The following is a 16,000-nucleotide window of genomic DNA, read 5'->3' as shown; positions in this document are numbered from 1 at the left end:
ATCAAAAGAAACAAGATGACATAAAGATAAGGGGACAGAATCCGACTCCATCAAAAAAATCTTCTCCCAGTGATAAGCAACAAAGAATTAAAATTGACTCAGGCAACCAGCTTATCTCCGATGAGGCAATTTCTAACCATTTTTCATTTGTTTTGCCCCATCTAAAGAACAGTTTCGAACCAACTTGAAAATCAAAAACAATATGCCCAAGCCAACCAGCTTATCTCAATTTGTTCTCCAAAATGTTCGCGAGAGTGCTCATTGGTTCATCAATGCTATGAAAAGATTTTATTTTCCATACGGAGGGAGAGAAGAGAAGTTTTAAATGGAGTGTACTTTATTTTATATTTAGAATATAGTTTTCTTGAGGGCGAGAATGTCTTAAGCGCCAAGTAAATTGATCTTAGGATAAAGAACACGAATTAAGTGGTTACTTCTTGTCTCATACAAAATTTAAAAAATAAAAAAAAAAAAAAAATTGAGAGAAAACACTCACTTTCTGTAAACTTTTTTCGTTCTCCATCTGTACTTTGGTGCCTATATGACACTACAATCATGTATATTGGTAAGAACCGCTGCAATTTTATTAAGATTTAAAACTTTTGCGTGGAAAATACTTTGGGCCATTCATCATTGATCATGAAAAGTTCTTCAAGCTTGTATTATATTGGTTCTGTAACTCATTAGTCAATTGACAACCCCTAATTTCAACCTTTTAGCCAAGCATGTCATGTGGTAAGAGGAAATTTTTTGTATATATAGAACAAGTAGCACTTAGTTTGTAATATATTTCTTATCTATCATGAAAGCATCTAAGTAGTTTACATTCAGGTATTTTGATATACCAAAAGGCACGTCATTCAAGAAACATCTACGACGTTATAGAACTACTCTCACATAAAAATCAGTGCATACATTTGAAAGATATATATGGACCTAGTGCATACACTAGAAAGATATATCTAGACCCAGACATACGACGGGGCAGGCAAAGTTCAGATCGAGCCTAGTTCTAATTCAATGAAATTTTTACACGCTAAGCCTAGCTCAACAACCTGATTTTGGATTTGAAATCCAAAGCCTGGAGGCAACGGGCGCTAACTTGAAACAATCTTGAAGGACCAAACCAACTTGGGTTCGCGTGAGAGAGGTAGAGTGGAAGATTTCATCTTCTCTTCACTTCTAGATATGCCCGATTTGTCTAAACCAGGGATGAGGCGAGAGGACACTACAAGCTATAGCTTGGTGCATGGGACGTGGCGGCAGCAACCGGGTTGTGTGGGGTGCGAGGAGGCGTGAAGGAGAAGAGCGAGAGGGGAGGGTTTGGGTCGTATCTTTTGCATGGAAGAATGATTGATCTTCTTTCATTGACCGCCCCACACAGATCTCAAAGCATTTTGAACTTTTTTATTCATCTATCTACATAGATCTTGAAGCGACCATTACATGGCGCAATGGTGGCCTTATGCAAATAAAGATGAATCGTTCTTCATAACGAAAAATACAACCCTTATCCAAGAGAAAAGAAGGGTGATGGGGAAAATATGAGACTCTTCAACTTCATGTCAGACTGACTCCCCTAATCTTGGACATGAACCGAGATGAACGATTTTAGCTCCAATCGAGAAGTCACCAGCCGAGGAGAACCATTAGCACATATCGACTAAGGTTGATAGTCCTAACATCCGATGGCTCTAGCAATCTGCAGTCATGGCAAGCCCCATGTCATGCATGAGACCTGCATTGCACTTTGCCCACATGGACTGATCTCCACATCGCAGCTATACCGCCGGCTGCTGTCTAGCATCATTGCACGCCATGTTGGCCCAGATAACGTCAAGACTAGCTCTCCTATATAAAGAGGCAACCTGGGGGACATAAGGTATGCACATAATAACCACTCACTATCACTCATAGAGACTACCCTGTGCCAAGATCTTTTTCTTCATCACTGTTGCCTCATTATTCTGACTTAGGCATTGAAGAGTCCCCCGTCGGAAACTCTCTAATAAGTAGACTTCTTGCAGGCTACCCATCGGAGGAGACCAGTGCCTGATGTCTCAACTAGCCTACTCAGCTCGGCCGACATAAGGGTCGTCGAGCTGCACTCCCACCTCGGTCCGGGTTTGGCGGCAACAGATTGGCACCAGAGGAAGGGCCCAGTTTCCAACTACATCAACTTCAATTGGAGGGAAGGACAACTAGCATGAGGTCATGAGAAGCCTGCGACGCATCGCGTGCTTCGCAATGTCGTGCCCCAACCTCCCGAGGGTCGTTACAGAGCTTCAAATCCGCTCGACCAGAACGGCCCCCCGTGCCTGTAGATAAGAAGCAATTCAAGCTACTCACTCAATAGGTGTAGGCATTAACAGCGGCGGACCAGGCCTGCAGCAGGCAGTAGTATGACTGCAGCCAGCCCGACTGAAATCCGACAAAACCTCTCAATAGAAAGACCATAGAGCAGCCACAAGTCATGCGTGTGGATAGGTCATTAAGTCATTCGCAATCTTGGTAGCCCCACATCCTATGTTAGGCCTGCGTCGTACTCTGCCCACACGGACGGACCCTCGTGCCACAACTATACCATCGCTCGCTGCTTGGCATCATTGCATGTTACGTTGGCCTAGGTAACAACAATACTGGCTCCCCTATATAAAACGACAACCCGGAGGACTTGAGGTATGCACATAATAAGTACTCACTATCACTAATAGAGACCATCCTCTGCTGAGATCTCTCTCTTTCACATTGTTGCCTCATTATTCTGACTTAGGCATTGGAGGATCCCTCATCGGAAACTCTTCGTTAAGTAGACTTCTTGCAGGCCACCCAGCAGAGAAGGCCAGTGCTCGATGCCTCAACCAGCCTGTTCAGCTCATCTCCAGCAATCTTAAAGTCGTCCGAGATGTACTCCCACCTCGATCCAATTTCGGCGGCAATAAAGAGGAATATATATATATATATATATCATATTACATTACATTATATCTATCTATCTACATATAAATATATGGAGATGGAGGGGTTGGAGTGAGGTAGCGGGAGGTTGGAGAGATGGTCATGGCTAGAGGGCAACTAGAGGACGATAGCGATGAATAGGTGAGCAGGTACATGGAGGAGCGATAGTTAGGGGTAGCGTTGGTGCGACTAAAAAGCCAATTATAATAAATTATATTTTACAATTTATATATAATAAATAAATAAATAATATAAATATATATAGTATATAATGATAGGTCAAGATGGGTCGAGTTGGGTTAGGTTAAAAAATATCTAAAGTCTAAGCCTGACCTGATTATATGTTGGACCAGAAAAATTTAGCCTAGGTCGACCCAAATGACTGAAAACCCCAATCCAACCCCCGCAGAAAGCGGATCTGGTTGGGCCGGGTTGGGCCTGATGGGCGGGGCCTAGTTTGCTCAGATCTGAATATATCGGAGGCTCCTGATTACCCGCGAGGCGTTAAAGCGGGTCGGCAAGATGGAATGGTCGGTTGCTCTGTAAAAAAATCGTCGGGAAAGAGGGCGCCAGTAGCGAATAACCTTTCCTCGGCTTAATTACAACGCACGGTAGAGGGAATCTTCCCAAAAGAAAAATCCTTCGCCGACCATCTCCTCTCTCTCGCGCTGCTGCGCTGTTCCGCAAGTCTCTCTCGCCGGAAATGGAAACTGCGTCTTCCTCCAGCGCCGTCCCGGAACTCGCCGGCGCCTCCGCCACTCTCCGCCGCAATCGGATCCTCTCCAGCAAGCTATACGTCGATGTGCCCCTCTCCAAGGTGACGGATTTCTTTTTATTCCTCCACGATGACTTCTCCTAATCTCTAACAAGGAATTAGTTCTTTGTATCTCTTGGTTCCAGGTTCCGTTGATCTACTCGACTTCCTACGACATAGCATTTCTTGGAATCGAGAAGCTGTAAGCATATGTTGGTTTGCGAATTCTTGTGAATTCCGTTTGTTTTTGGTACATGTTGTATAGTTCTGGAACAGAAGTGGGGTTTAGCTGCTTCTTGTTTCATCTGGATCGCTACAGATTACTATTTCTGAAAAAAAAAGTCATTACAGTTTCCTCCACTTCTTGTTTAAGTGGCTGTTCAATCGAAGTATTGGTTCTTGATTTGTGAATTATTGTTGAATCCCACCCTTCTTTTTCATGTATGTGTTTTATAGTCTTGGAAAAAAAGGGTTTTTGGTTTCTTGTTTCATCTGAATCGTGTAGAGACTGTTTTCTTTTTGTCCCCCCCTCAAAAATCTCGGATTTGTCGTTTTTATGTGGGTCATCAATGAGAAGTTATTTGTTTTTGGTTTGTGGATCCTGGTGAATTCTGCCCATCTATTTTTGGCTTATGATTTGGTAATCTTGGAAAAGAATTAAGGTTTAGTTCATTTTCGTTTAATCTAAATTGCATGTTTTTTTTATAAAGAAAATCTTGTTTTACTCTTTTAGGCAAGGTCTGCCGAACCGGGCCAAACCGCCCGGTTCAGGCAGTACCAAGCCAACACAGTGCGAAGCTGGGTCGGTTCGCCATTTCAATTCGGTTCTGGCCCGTAGGGCCCGGAACTGCAAAGGAACCAGAGGGCCGGAACTGGAAAGAAATCGGCTGGAACCGGTCTTTTTTAGACTGAAACCGGCCAGTTCAATGCCAACTCGGTGCGAACCGGCCAGTTCGATGCCGACTCTACCCGGTTTCGAATCGGGTTGACTGTGTCGCACTATTCCATTTGCATACCGAACCGTACCGACCGCTGACCGGTATGGGTTCCGGTACCGGTTCGGCGGTCCTTGCTTTTAGGTGGTTCTTGGAGGATAAATTATTGGTTTTTGGTTCATGAATCCTAATGAGTTCTGCCCTTCTTTCAGAATTCAGGTAGATGATTTAGTCTTGGAAAAGAATCGGGTTTAGTTGCTTCCTGTTTCATCTGAATCTTTCGGAGACAACCACGGCAGCTTTTTCCTACTTCTTGTTTTACCCTTTTAAGTGGTTCATACATAAAATGTTATGGGTTTTTGGTTTGTGAATACTGGTGAATCAGAGTTTAGTTCTTGCTTCATCTTAATCACAGGGAGACAGCAGTCTCTTCTACTTCTTGCTTACTCTTTTCAAAGTTTCATCAGTGAGAATCTATTGCTGAACTACAGAGATGACAAACATATCAGGGTAAATCCAGTTTGGAAGTTAGATGTATAATCTTGTATTGGAATGGTTTCTGTCCCTCTGGAAAATAGAACTCTACCATTAGTTGCAATAAAAGGTCTCACGAATTATGCTAAAGACTAGCACATATTAGATACTAAAAGTCAACAACTACTTGTGCATTCTAACCTTACATTTTATGATTCAAATGGACTAGAATGACTGACATAGTGAACTGAATGACAGTTGTAAGCAGCTGCTTTGTGAACAGCAGCTCATGCCTTTGAAACTTCTGCTGAATATTGATGCACTGTGGAGCATGGGTACCTAAGTTGCTCATGGCATGACAATTTGTCAATTGTTAGCAGGTAAATATGGTGAACGTTAGAGATATAAGTCCTCGTGCTTGCCAAAGGTGGAGATAGCACATTATTGATAAAATTTGATAAATTCAATGGATGATAGAAAGATCATTCATAGAAATTGTTGGCCTAGGATTCATATGGAATTTGGAGTTGGAAAATGTGTGGTTAGAAGTAAACATGAGTTTTGTAGTTCAATTTATGAATCAAAAAGGTGTATGCATGGGAGAAACGTTAAGATATTAGGATCTAATGAATTATTAGGTATCATTATTTAGAAACTTGGTTAATTAACTCTAGAAGTGTACTTCATGGGATATATGAATTTATGCTGTAATTTGTGGTATTCATTATATTAATGAAGGAATTGAGACATTCATTTCACCCATTTGTAATTATTCATGTACCACTATGAAATAGTTGGGAGCTTCAGCAGAAAGATAACACTATTATACAAGTTGGATTTTTGTCTTAAAAAGCCAGGAATATGGAGGTTATTCATTCTTAGGTTTTTGAAGGAAATGTTCACAATATGATTCACATTGAGTACTATTATCTTAGAGAATCAGTCTTATGATATGTTATCATGAAGTCAATTTGATGGTGGTATCAAAAAAAATATGTTAGAAGCAAGGTATGTTGAACCGACACGCACCGGTACGGTACAACATATAAAAACGGTCTCGTACTTATACTGGTGCGAACCGGGCCCGTTCGCATGGGCCCAAACGTATTTTTTCCGTGCACCCACGTGCGGGGAAGAGCGCAGGGCAGCGCGCCCCGTGCGCGGGGAAGAGCGCCCACGCGGGCTCCAGCTCACGTGGGCCACTTAATGCTACAGAGTGCCATTTAACACGTCCGCGGACGCAGAGCGGTGCACGATTCCCCGCGCAGGAAGGAACCGCGCCCGCGCGCGGTTCCCCGCCTGGGGCAGTGCGCCCGCGGGCTGGCTTCCCCAGTGGGGAATCGCGCCCGCGCGCGGTTCCCCACCTGGGGCAGTGCGCCCACGCAGGCTGCCATCCCGCGTGGGCCATTTAATGCCACTCTGTCGCGGACGCGCGTAGACGCGTTGTTTTTTTATTTTTTTTGCTTTTTTTTTTTGACGTCCGCGCGCGCGTGGCCGCGGACGCGCACGTCTCCGGTTCGGTACCAATTCCAACCGGTATTGGTGCTCACCGGTACGTCGGTACCATCGGTCCGGCAAAACTTGGTTAGAAGCAACACTACAATCAATATGCACTTACATGGAAAAGCAATGCAAGTTATTGGATTAATTTTAGTGAGACAAGAAAGTTTCTAGTTCTTGTGGTTCACAGCAATGTTGGCCTAAATGTTCTTTCTCTTTTCACTTTTGGATGGTTGATATTTAGCAAATGTTAAAGTTGATGATTACAAGATACCACAATGTGAATATATTTGTTATTCTGGATATAGTGTCAAAGCAAAGATAGATGAAGACATCTAAAAGTGTTAATTTAGAGAGGATGAAATGAAGTATTTACAGGGTTTTATGTGTGATAACAACTAACTTTCAAAATCAAGGAACAAAATTAGTGGATATGCGTTAGATTGGTGATGTTTTAACATTTAAAGTCTAGTGTTAGATGAATTTTGTGATAGATGTGTGGTGATATTTGAAAGAGAGCACTAGAAATGAGGATGCTAGAGGAAGTGGAGGTGTCATCCTAGTTGAGGATAAAGTAGTGGCGAGATGTTTGAGAAGGAATGCCAATATGCAAAAGATTTGAAATTTCGGGAGAGGAGAGTGCCATAATGTGCAAGTCTTAAAACGTTATGACACCCTGATTAGGAATTTCTAGCCAACCTCAAATTTTTATGATGGATTTGGCTGGTTTGGTTGTGCTTATGAACAATCCCTTAGGGATCCACATGTATCTCAGCTATAGATGCTAGGTTCTGGAAATCTGTGGTCATGGTTTGGTTCCTTGTAGCCTCACCAATGGAAGGAGGAAATCTTTGACTAAGATTTTATTTTAATCCCGGCCTCTAATATATGACTGCATGACAGTTCAATCTTTCTTGATGACGGGCATCCTAGATTGAGATAATTAGGACCAACAGGTTAATGAAAAGAAAACATTCTTGGAATCTTCCTTCATGAAGGCTGTAACTTCAAACTGTTGTATTTCATTCTGGCCTAAGGAGAGAGCTAGTTGGTTCTGTTTTCAACCTTTCAAAAGACTGACATGGTCCCTCTTGGAAAAGGGTTCAGTACTGAATCACTATACAAGTTGAAGGCAAATCATTTTCATTTTATCCCTGATGATGAATCACATTGTTTGTTTCTTCACATTATTCAAATTTCCATTGGGCCTCAAGGAGGTGCTTTGGATCATTATATATTTTTGCTTTCTGCATATTAATGCAAGGGAAAAATATCGCTTTCGAAATTAAGGAAAAATTGTTTGTGAATGAAAATCATTTTTTTCTTAATAATAGTACCCTATAACATCATTAGAAGATAAAGACATCTAATATTTCCAATAGCTGAAGTCATCTTGTCCTCCATAAAGAGATTATAAGTTTTCAACAGAATTATTTGATGTTCTTATTCTTTTGCTGAAATACGCCAGTATATTGTGTAGGCATCCTTTTGATTCTTCAAAATGGGGTCGTATTTGCAAGTTCCTGATTAAAGAAGGTGTTTTAGACTGGTCTCGAATTGTAGAACCATTAGAAGCTTCAAAGGATGATTTGCTGGTGGTAAGAACCTGTATTTTGCATGAGATATGATCTGTTAGGGTGTTTTTGAGTACTTAACATAAATTCTTTAATCAGGTTCACTCAGAAGCATACCTGAGCAGTCTTAAAAGCAGTTTAACAGTTTCCATTATTATTGAGGTAATGCTTATTTAGTTTCCATGGGAATTTGTATGCTCTACACTGTAAATTTTCAACTGGAGTTTTAAGTATTAGTACATAATAAATGATGTGTGCACTGCATTCGACCCATAGGCAGTTTAATGCCCACTGAGCATGACATGGTTGCTAGTTTCAAAACCATAATTTTGAATACTAGAAGAGGAAAAAGTGATGGATTAAATTATGTTTATTGCTTGCTCCAGCAAGCACTGAATCTGTTATTTTTTTTCTTTTCTTTTGCAATTATTTATGAACCTTTAACATGGGTGGAACATGTTCAACATGCATGTAGGCTTTAAATACACATGACAAAAGAGACATTTGGTAGTGGTCATATATTTGTTGTTATCATTTATTACAAATGCATACATACTAACATCAGTTAGTATTTTTCAACACTTATTTTTCTTCTACTTATTCATTATGAAAGTCTGATTTGAATGTATATTAATTGCAGTGGAAGATCTCCAAGTTATAGGTAGACTCAGTTGTATGTTTTCATTCACTTTATGCATTTTGAACTATGCATTTTTTGTTCATTTTGGTAATGAATTTCTTATGTCCTTTATCACCCAAAATCAATTAGTGATGAATATATCGATGATGAAGTGATCAATTTCATCTTATCTTAGGTACCCCCTGTTGCAATCCTTCCAAACTGTCTTGTGCAGCATAAAGTGCTTTATCCATTCCGCAAACAGGTTAGTGTTTTCTTATCTTTATATTTGCTTATCTGATAAATTTGAAATTAATGAGGTACTAAATTATAAAGTTTGCAGGTTGGGGGTTCAATCTTGGCAGCTAAACTTGCAATAGAGCGAGGATGGGCCATTAATGTTGGTGGGGGATTCCACCATTGTTCGGCAGAGAAAGGAGGTGGATTTTGTGCATATGCTGACATTTCTCTTTGTATTCACTTTGCCTTTGTTCGTTTGAATATTTCGAGGTAAGAGGTTTGCTAATTAAAAGAATCAATTGATGCGATTTGTAGAATTTTTCTTTCACAAAGATGATATAAAACGAATGTATTATAATTTCCATAGTTTCACTTTGCCTTTGTTCATTTGAATATTTCAAGGTAAGAGGTTTGCTGATTAAAAGAATCAATTGGTGGGCTTTGTAGAATTTTTCTTTCACAGAGATAATATAAAATGAATATATTATAATTTCCAAAGTTTTCTTAAGATGTCTTATTCTGCATGGCTGCAATTTGTGCAGGGTAATGATTATTGATCTTGATGCTCACCAAGGAAATGGCCATGAAATAGACTTCTCTGATGACAGTATGCCTTATTTTTCTCTAAGAATTTTGGCATTAATAATTCTGTTCTAAAATTGCTCTCACATTATCTTTACTTGCAGGAAGAGTTTATATTTTGGACATCTACAACTCTGGAATATATCCTTTTGTAAGCAATATCCTTTAGATATATATTTTTTTAACTAGTTTTGAGCATTGACCATCACTTCTTTGTAGTAGCTGAACTGCTTTTGTTAAATTATCAAATAAGGGCACCGTGTAAGGACTAAAATAGGCCCATGGCTTCCATGATTCAGACCCAAGAATTGGTTTTTGTTTAATAATTAAATTAGATTGGACTCATTTACTGAAAGGGTTTGATTTATCTGATATATTTTGTTGGAATTTGGATAGAGGTCTACGCAGAACTATCTGATTTTAGACGTATATAGTTTCCTAACTTAACCAATCTACACGTGGCGTCATATTTGATCCACTACTCCATGCCGGCTTTATTTGTGTTTGGGTCTACCAAACTCAGTTGCTTTGCTGCATAAGTTACATATGAAAAATAGAAACAAGGTTTATCACAACCAAGGTCTGCAAAACCAGTACCGAGAACCATACCGGTACGTTATCAGTTTGGTACTGTACAGTGGTGGTATGGTATAGTATGCACCCCGTACCGAGATAAGCTTCCAACACTTTTTCTCACTCTCAGTCATGGTACCACTCAAAACCGGTGGTACAGGACAATTCCACTTGGTTCGGCTCATATATTAAATCGAACCTGGGTACCATACCAATACCTTATTGATATGGTACAATGCCTACAATATGGGTCGGTATGGGTTGATACGGCATTGCTTGATCCCAACAACTTGATCTTGGACACCATGTTGCCATTGATGCATATACTTGGATAAGTCTTTCTCCCCCTCCCCAATGAGAGAAAAGATGGGAGACCAACCTGTACAATGACTATCTAGATCTAAATTCTTGGGGATGCACCACCAAAACTTGAACCCAGAATCTCTGGTTGTTACGATAAGTTTGCTAAAATGGGACATTTCTTTATATCATTTCTTACTATTGCTTAAATCTTCTCACATGCCACACCCCTGCCCCAGCCTGATCAACCCAAAGGAAAGGTTTTCTTCAAGTGAACTTGCAAACTTGTTTCAACATCCTTGTCTTTGTTATTCTCATCTAAAGCTTGTACGTCCCACTTTAATGTGCTTCTGTTTTCTTTTGTTCTACCCTCTCTGCCCCCCACCCAAAAAAATGTAGTTATTTCTTATTGGTTCATTTTTTTATATAAGGATTTATGATTTCATTTACAGGATCTTGAGGCTAGGAGGTACATCGACCAGAAAGTTGAATTACTAGTGAGTTAAATGTGTCCCTGCACCCCCCCTCCCCAACCCCAATTTATATTGCTAGTCATGTAGCAAGTTGTTTTTTTTTTCATCTTATTTTGTTGTGGTGATGTATCAAGTTTTATTTTGATCCCAGTTTTTGTTTAACTTCTCCCCTTGTACATCTGCATGTTGATAGAGTGGGACTAAAACAAATGAGTATTTGGAGCAATTGGATAAAGCACTTGAGGTACATTTGTATCGCATTGTGTTTTGAATTTGTCTGTTATGCTAATCTTTCTCTACTTTGATCAATGTTATTCACAAGCATTGGTTGTAGATGTCGATGGAATCAGGGTTATTGCTATAAATGGTCATTAATCTAGAGCATGCTAATGTTCTATTTAGTCAATTAATACAATGACATGTTGCTGATAAATTAAAATTTCCAAATGGATGCGTTGCAGAGAAACTTGTGGGTTGCCATGTTAAAGCTCTGGTCTTTGTGAGTTAAAAATTTGTTGCCATAGTTGTCAACATGGAAAAGAATTTGGTAGAACAACTTTCAACAAAATATACAGGATTGCAGGTAATACAGAACAAGCTTGGTTTTATGACGAATCCTACATATACCAGCCAAAGAACTGTTTATTGTTTCTTTACTAAGAACAAGCTCGTGTTCTGCAAAATATAACTTCTAAAGGTTGTATGATAAGATATTGTGCGATACCATTCTTGAACCATTGAGGAAGTCATTTCCCCCTCTTGTGGTGTTGGTGGATTTGTGACTGCCTAATAACAAAAAGGTTCTTTAGCTTTGACAAGTGGGAAGTTTTGTGAACTGCTGCAGAAGTTTTAGGTATTCAAGACAGAGGAATACATCACCTTTTCATGTAGTTAGAATCAATATCAGTATGTCATCTGCTATATGTGGATGATACTCTGGTGTTACCATGATGCCTAACAAATAGGAGTTGCTCCAGGAATGCTTGAAGTTATTTCTGATTTCTAGGCAAATTTTCCGAAGTTTGCAGTGATCAGAATCTTACTGGCTAAAGAGATGGTACTTGATAGAGATGAGGTTTGTTGTTGCGCCAAGGCCTTCCCTCTTGTTTGCGTATAGTGTTTCAAATTGAAACACAAATTGTACTGTGCTTGGGTTATTTACTGCTTTAAAGTTGTCTCATGTGGTACTTCGTGAATAAAGCCATCTGACCAAGAGCATTGCCTTTCCACGGTGCATCTTATCTTGGCTGGAGTTAATGTGAATAATGAGCTTAAATGGTTGAGAACAATCGGACAATATTTAGATTTTTAGACCATCTGTAGTCGAAGGCCTATGCCTATTTGGTATAAGTTCCCTTGGTAGACAACTGAACTGGCATATGATGCAGTCCCTAAAGGAATAGACCTGCGATGAGGAGGAAGTGGATTTGCATTGGGGAATCTACCTTAAAGGATGCAAGATATTTCATGGAATGATTCTGATGCAATGGTATGGTAAATTACTATCTTAGGTGGAAAATCTAAGACATTAGCCTACATGAGGATGGGAGATCTGAGAAATTCTGGATCGTAAATTTTTGGAACTTGTTATGGTTCAACAAGGCTTACATTATTAGGGATATAATCATTGATAGAAACAATGACAGATGCATTCATGAAGAATGATCCATTTAAATGGAGCAAGGCTGTGTTTTTGTGATTGTGTCTCTATGCCAAGAATTAACTGATGCAACATTTTCCATGGGAAAGCTACAGAGTTTTTTGCATTCTGGATAAATAAATTTCAGACATATTTTGAAATAATGTGCTCTAGGTCAAAAAGTTTTGACTATTGTAAGTGCATCATTTGTGGTCTATCTGCTACTGCTCTGTCTTTGATGAAAAATACATTCATTTGTCTCTTTGATTGAAAAATATATGTGCAAGCTTCATTATTACATATAAATTAAAAATTATGTCTATTTAGAGTATGAATTTTTAATTTGGGTTGCAGGTTGCTGGAAATAACTTCAATCCTGAGTTGGTTGTGTACAATGCTGGCACTGATATTCTCGATGGAGATCCCTTGGGCAGATTGAAGGTATATTCCTGTTTGTATTTATATTTTGTTTGTCAAAGCATGTGCATCTTCAAACTTATTTTGTTTATTTGATTTACACTACAAACACACATTCACATGCGCACACATAGGGCTATATTGCTTCCGTTGGACCAACTTCTAAATTGGTCGTACTCTGAAAAAGACTCAAATACGTCATGTTCTGCATTGCCATGTGATGAAAAACATGAATGTTATTTTGATTTTTTTCGCTTATATAGTGAATTCATTAAGTTTTTTGGTACAATCACTGTAACAATCATCGCATCAATGGAAGGAACAAAATACCTTGAAAAGTAAGGTATACGATTCTTTTCCCCAGCTGGATCAACTTACAATCTGGTCAAGAATATATAGTATATACTGATGCAGAATGATGATCAATTTGAAAGAATGATCTAAGGAGTGTTTTCTTCACTAAATTTGATATTTAAAACCATTTATGTGCTGTAATTTTTTGAAAGGATTAAAAGGAATATTGGAGCGGTGGGAATCTGGGGCAGGAGCTTGGTAGGGAGGAATAATATGTCAAGAAATTCTGTCCGCATATTGTTTAAATTCTTGTGTGATCTGTGGGTGTTAGCCAGCCTCCATGTTATGGTGCATAACTACTTTATTGGTATCTCATTGTGCAGGTCAGTCCTGAGGGAGTTTCAATCAGAGATGAAAAGGTATTCAGATTTGCCAGGGAAAGAAACGTACCTCTTCTAATGCTTACATCAGGTGATTAGATGCAGGCTTTTGTACCTATGGGCTGTTTTGACCACAGTAAATCATTTATCCCTATTAATACTATGTTGTTTCAGGTGGCTATATGAAGTCGAGTGCTCAAGTTATAGCAGATTCAATTATCAACCTTTCAGAAAAAAAACTGATAGATTTGGATAGCCCTCTTAGGAGAAAATAATGGTAAATGTTTTTTTTCACTAAAATGTATATTATGAGAAAAGAATGATGATCAAATGCGACAGTAATGACATGTGAAAACGCATTTTTGTATAGATATATCCAGATGTTTACATAGTTCACGTGTAAATTATGGACACTCTTTGCTGCTATTGTACAAAAATTTCAAGGAGATGCGGCTATTGGAGGACCATATTCTCTTAATGATATCATCAAATGATACCATGACAATACGCCCTTACTCATTTTATACAGTGTATTTTGTAGCGGAAGAAGTTTTCGTTCTATATACTTTTTGCTTCTGCATTTATGTTCTATTCATTACTGTCCCAGGATCCATCATTCAATCTACATTTATGTTCTATTCAATCTAATTCAATCTACATTTATATACTTTTTGCTTGTGCATTATGTTCTATTGAATCTACATTTATGTTCACCAAGCTTGACATCACACAGCAGAAAATCTGCGGAGCGGTTGCAAGAACAGAAGTAGGAAATGTTTTTTCTCTTATTTCTTATCCCCGTTTCTGATTTTTATTTTATATGTTTGGTGTTAATTATTTTCTGTATTCCTTTGATTAATTAACCAAGTCATATGTACCTTATAAACCCGAATCACTATGCTATTAAAATATTGTTTACCTGTTTATGAATAGCTGCTGCTTGGCATTTGCATGACATTTATGCTTACATTGTAGCTTAAAGTTTCAGTGATTCTTGGTCTAATCTACTGTGTCATGGAATTTTAGTTTTAGTATGGCCAAGTAGATGCTAGTAATCTTGGAATTATGCCAACTACTTTTAGTTGCTACTCAACATCATCAAATGCTTAACCATAGGCAAGGCTAATGGATTACGCCTATGGAAGATGTCTGCAAGAGGTATTTTCGAGTACATATGTTGGATTCTTGGTGAGTTTTAGATGCCAGCTCACTATTTTATCCTCATGTCGAATATATCCGCCAAGTTGATGTTACCTGCATGGATTACATAAACTCCGAGTTATATCTTTTTACGTTCTTTGAGCATTGCTCATCTCAATGAAGCTTTACATCCCATAGTGTGCCCTGTTGGATTCAAACAAATTCACACGTCATTATATCTTAACCTTTTGAACATCAAGCAGTAACACAATAAATTGTCCGCTGGATGGCCAACTGCATCGGACGTTCCTGCTTGTGAGACCAGCATTTTTGGTGACCTCTTAACCTTTTGGCAATTAATCTCATAGAAGTATCTTTACAGGCCTACAAAATTCAGAAAATATGAATTTAACACAATAAAACAAACCTTTTGGCTAATATTTCTGTTCTCCTTTGTTGTCAATTTGTGTTTACAAAGGTAGGATACGTACAACGAATGTGGCTGTTAAAATGCCAAGAGGTTCACTGAAGAATTTGTTGGGGATGTATAGTGGACTTCTTAAGCTGTAAGCTTTGTCTCATCCATGCAGAAAAACTTAAGCTCTAAACCGTCTCATTCATTCGAACCTGGCAAAATGGATTCATTAGCGTCATAAAGTAATATTACTCATGAAGTCCATATTGAAACAAATATCTTCCGGTTTTCTCTATGCTGTTGAGATAACAACAGCCAAAAAAAAACACCTCCTGTACGAAAATACCATTTACTTCGGCTAAGTTATTTCTAAAACTTTTCATTATTCTTTTTTTTTTTTTGGAATACAAAAAAAAAGGGGAGGAAGGGACAAGCCCACCCTCGTATAGCAGCTCTCACTGAGTTTCCACCTCGTTGGAAGAATGTTCGGGCGGGACACACCGATCAGTGGGTCCGGCTAGTTACCTTACAAAAATGACTTTTTATTTTCCTTCACAAAAACTTACAAGTGTTAATTAATATCCATTTTGGCCTTCATAATGCCGCGTAAAAGGTGCCCATTTGCCAGCCCGTGCCGGCCTTATCTTTTCTTTTTATGGTTCCGTCCCCATCACGGTAATTGACCAACGGTGGATTGTGAAACCCATCCCCCCTTTCCCGTCGCCGTCAAGTT

General features: G+C 39.0%; 1 protein-coding gene across 5 annotated transcripts; it reads left to right on the top strand.

The window, feature by feature from the left end:
• Positions 1 to 3,461: 3,461 nt before the first annotated feature.
• On the top strand, positions 3,462 to 14,236 carry HDA2 (histone deacetylase 2). 5 transcript variants are annotated; one of them, XR_015987523.1, is made up of 13 exons: positions 3,462 to 3,775; positions 3,859 to 3,914; positions 8,102 to 8,219; positions 8,295 to 8,357; positions 9,011 to 9,079; positions 9,158 to 9,324; positions 9,597 to 9,661; positions 9,741 to 9,787; positions 10,962 to 11,008; positions 11,170 to 11,226; positions 12,976 to 13,062; positions 13,716 to 13,803; positions 13,887 to 14,236. XR_015987523.1 is itself a non-coding variant. In XM_008784330.5 (13 exons), the coding sequence occupies exons 1-13, from the start codon at positions 3,662 to 3,664 to the stop codon at positions 13,985 to 13,987; spliced, it is 1,071 nt and encodes a 356-aa protein (XP_008782552.3). In that variant the 5' UTR covers positions 3,462 to 3,661; the 3' UTR covers positions 13,988 to 14,236. The 5 variants fall into 5 exon arrangements, 4 of the variants coding, with proteins under 4 accessions (XP_008782552.3, XP_008782553.3, XP_008782555.3 ...); XM_008784330.5 differs by having other exon boundaries at positions 10,962 to 11,006; positions 11,176 to 11,226; XM_008784331.5 differs by lacking the exon at positions 11,170 to 11,226 and having other exon boundaries at positions 10,962 to 11,006.
• The last annotated feature ends 1,764 nt before the right edge of the window (positions 14,237 to 16,000 follow it).

Source organism: Phoenix dactylifera, chromosome 5 (genome assembly GCF_051530095.1).
Source record: "Phoenix dactylifera cultivar Ajwa chromosome 5, Ajwa_hap1_PhDact_Kaust_v1.1, whole genome shotgun sequence".
NCBI lineage: Eukaryota > Viridiplantae > Streptophyta > Magnoliopsida > Arecales > Arecaceae > Phoenix > Phoenix dactylifera.
This window is presented reverse-complemented; position numbering and strand designations above follow the sequence as displayed.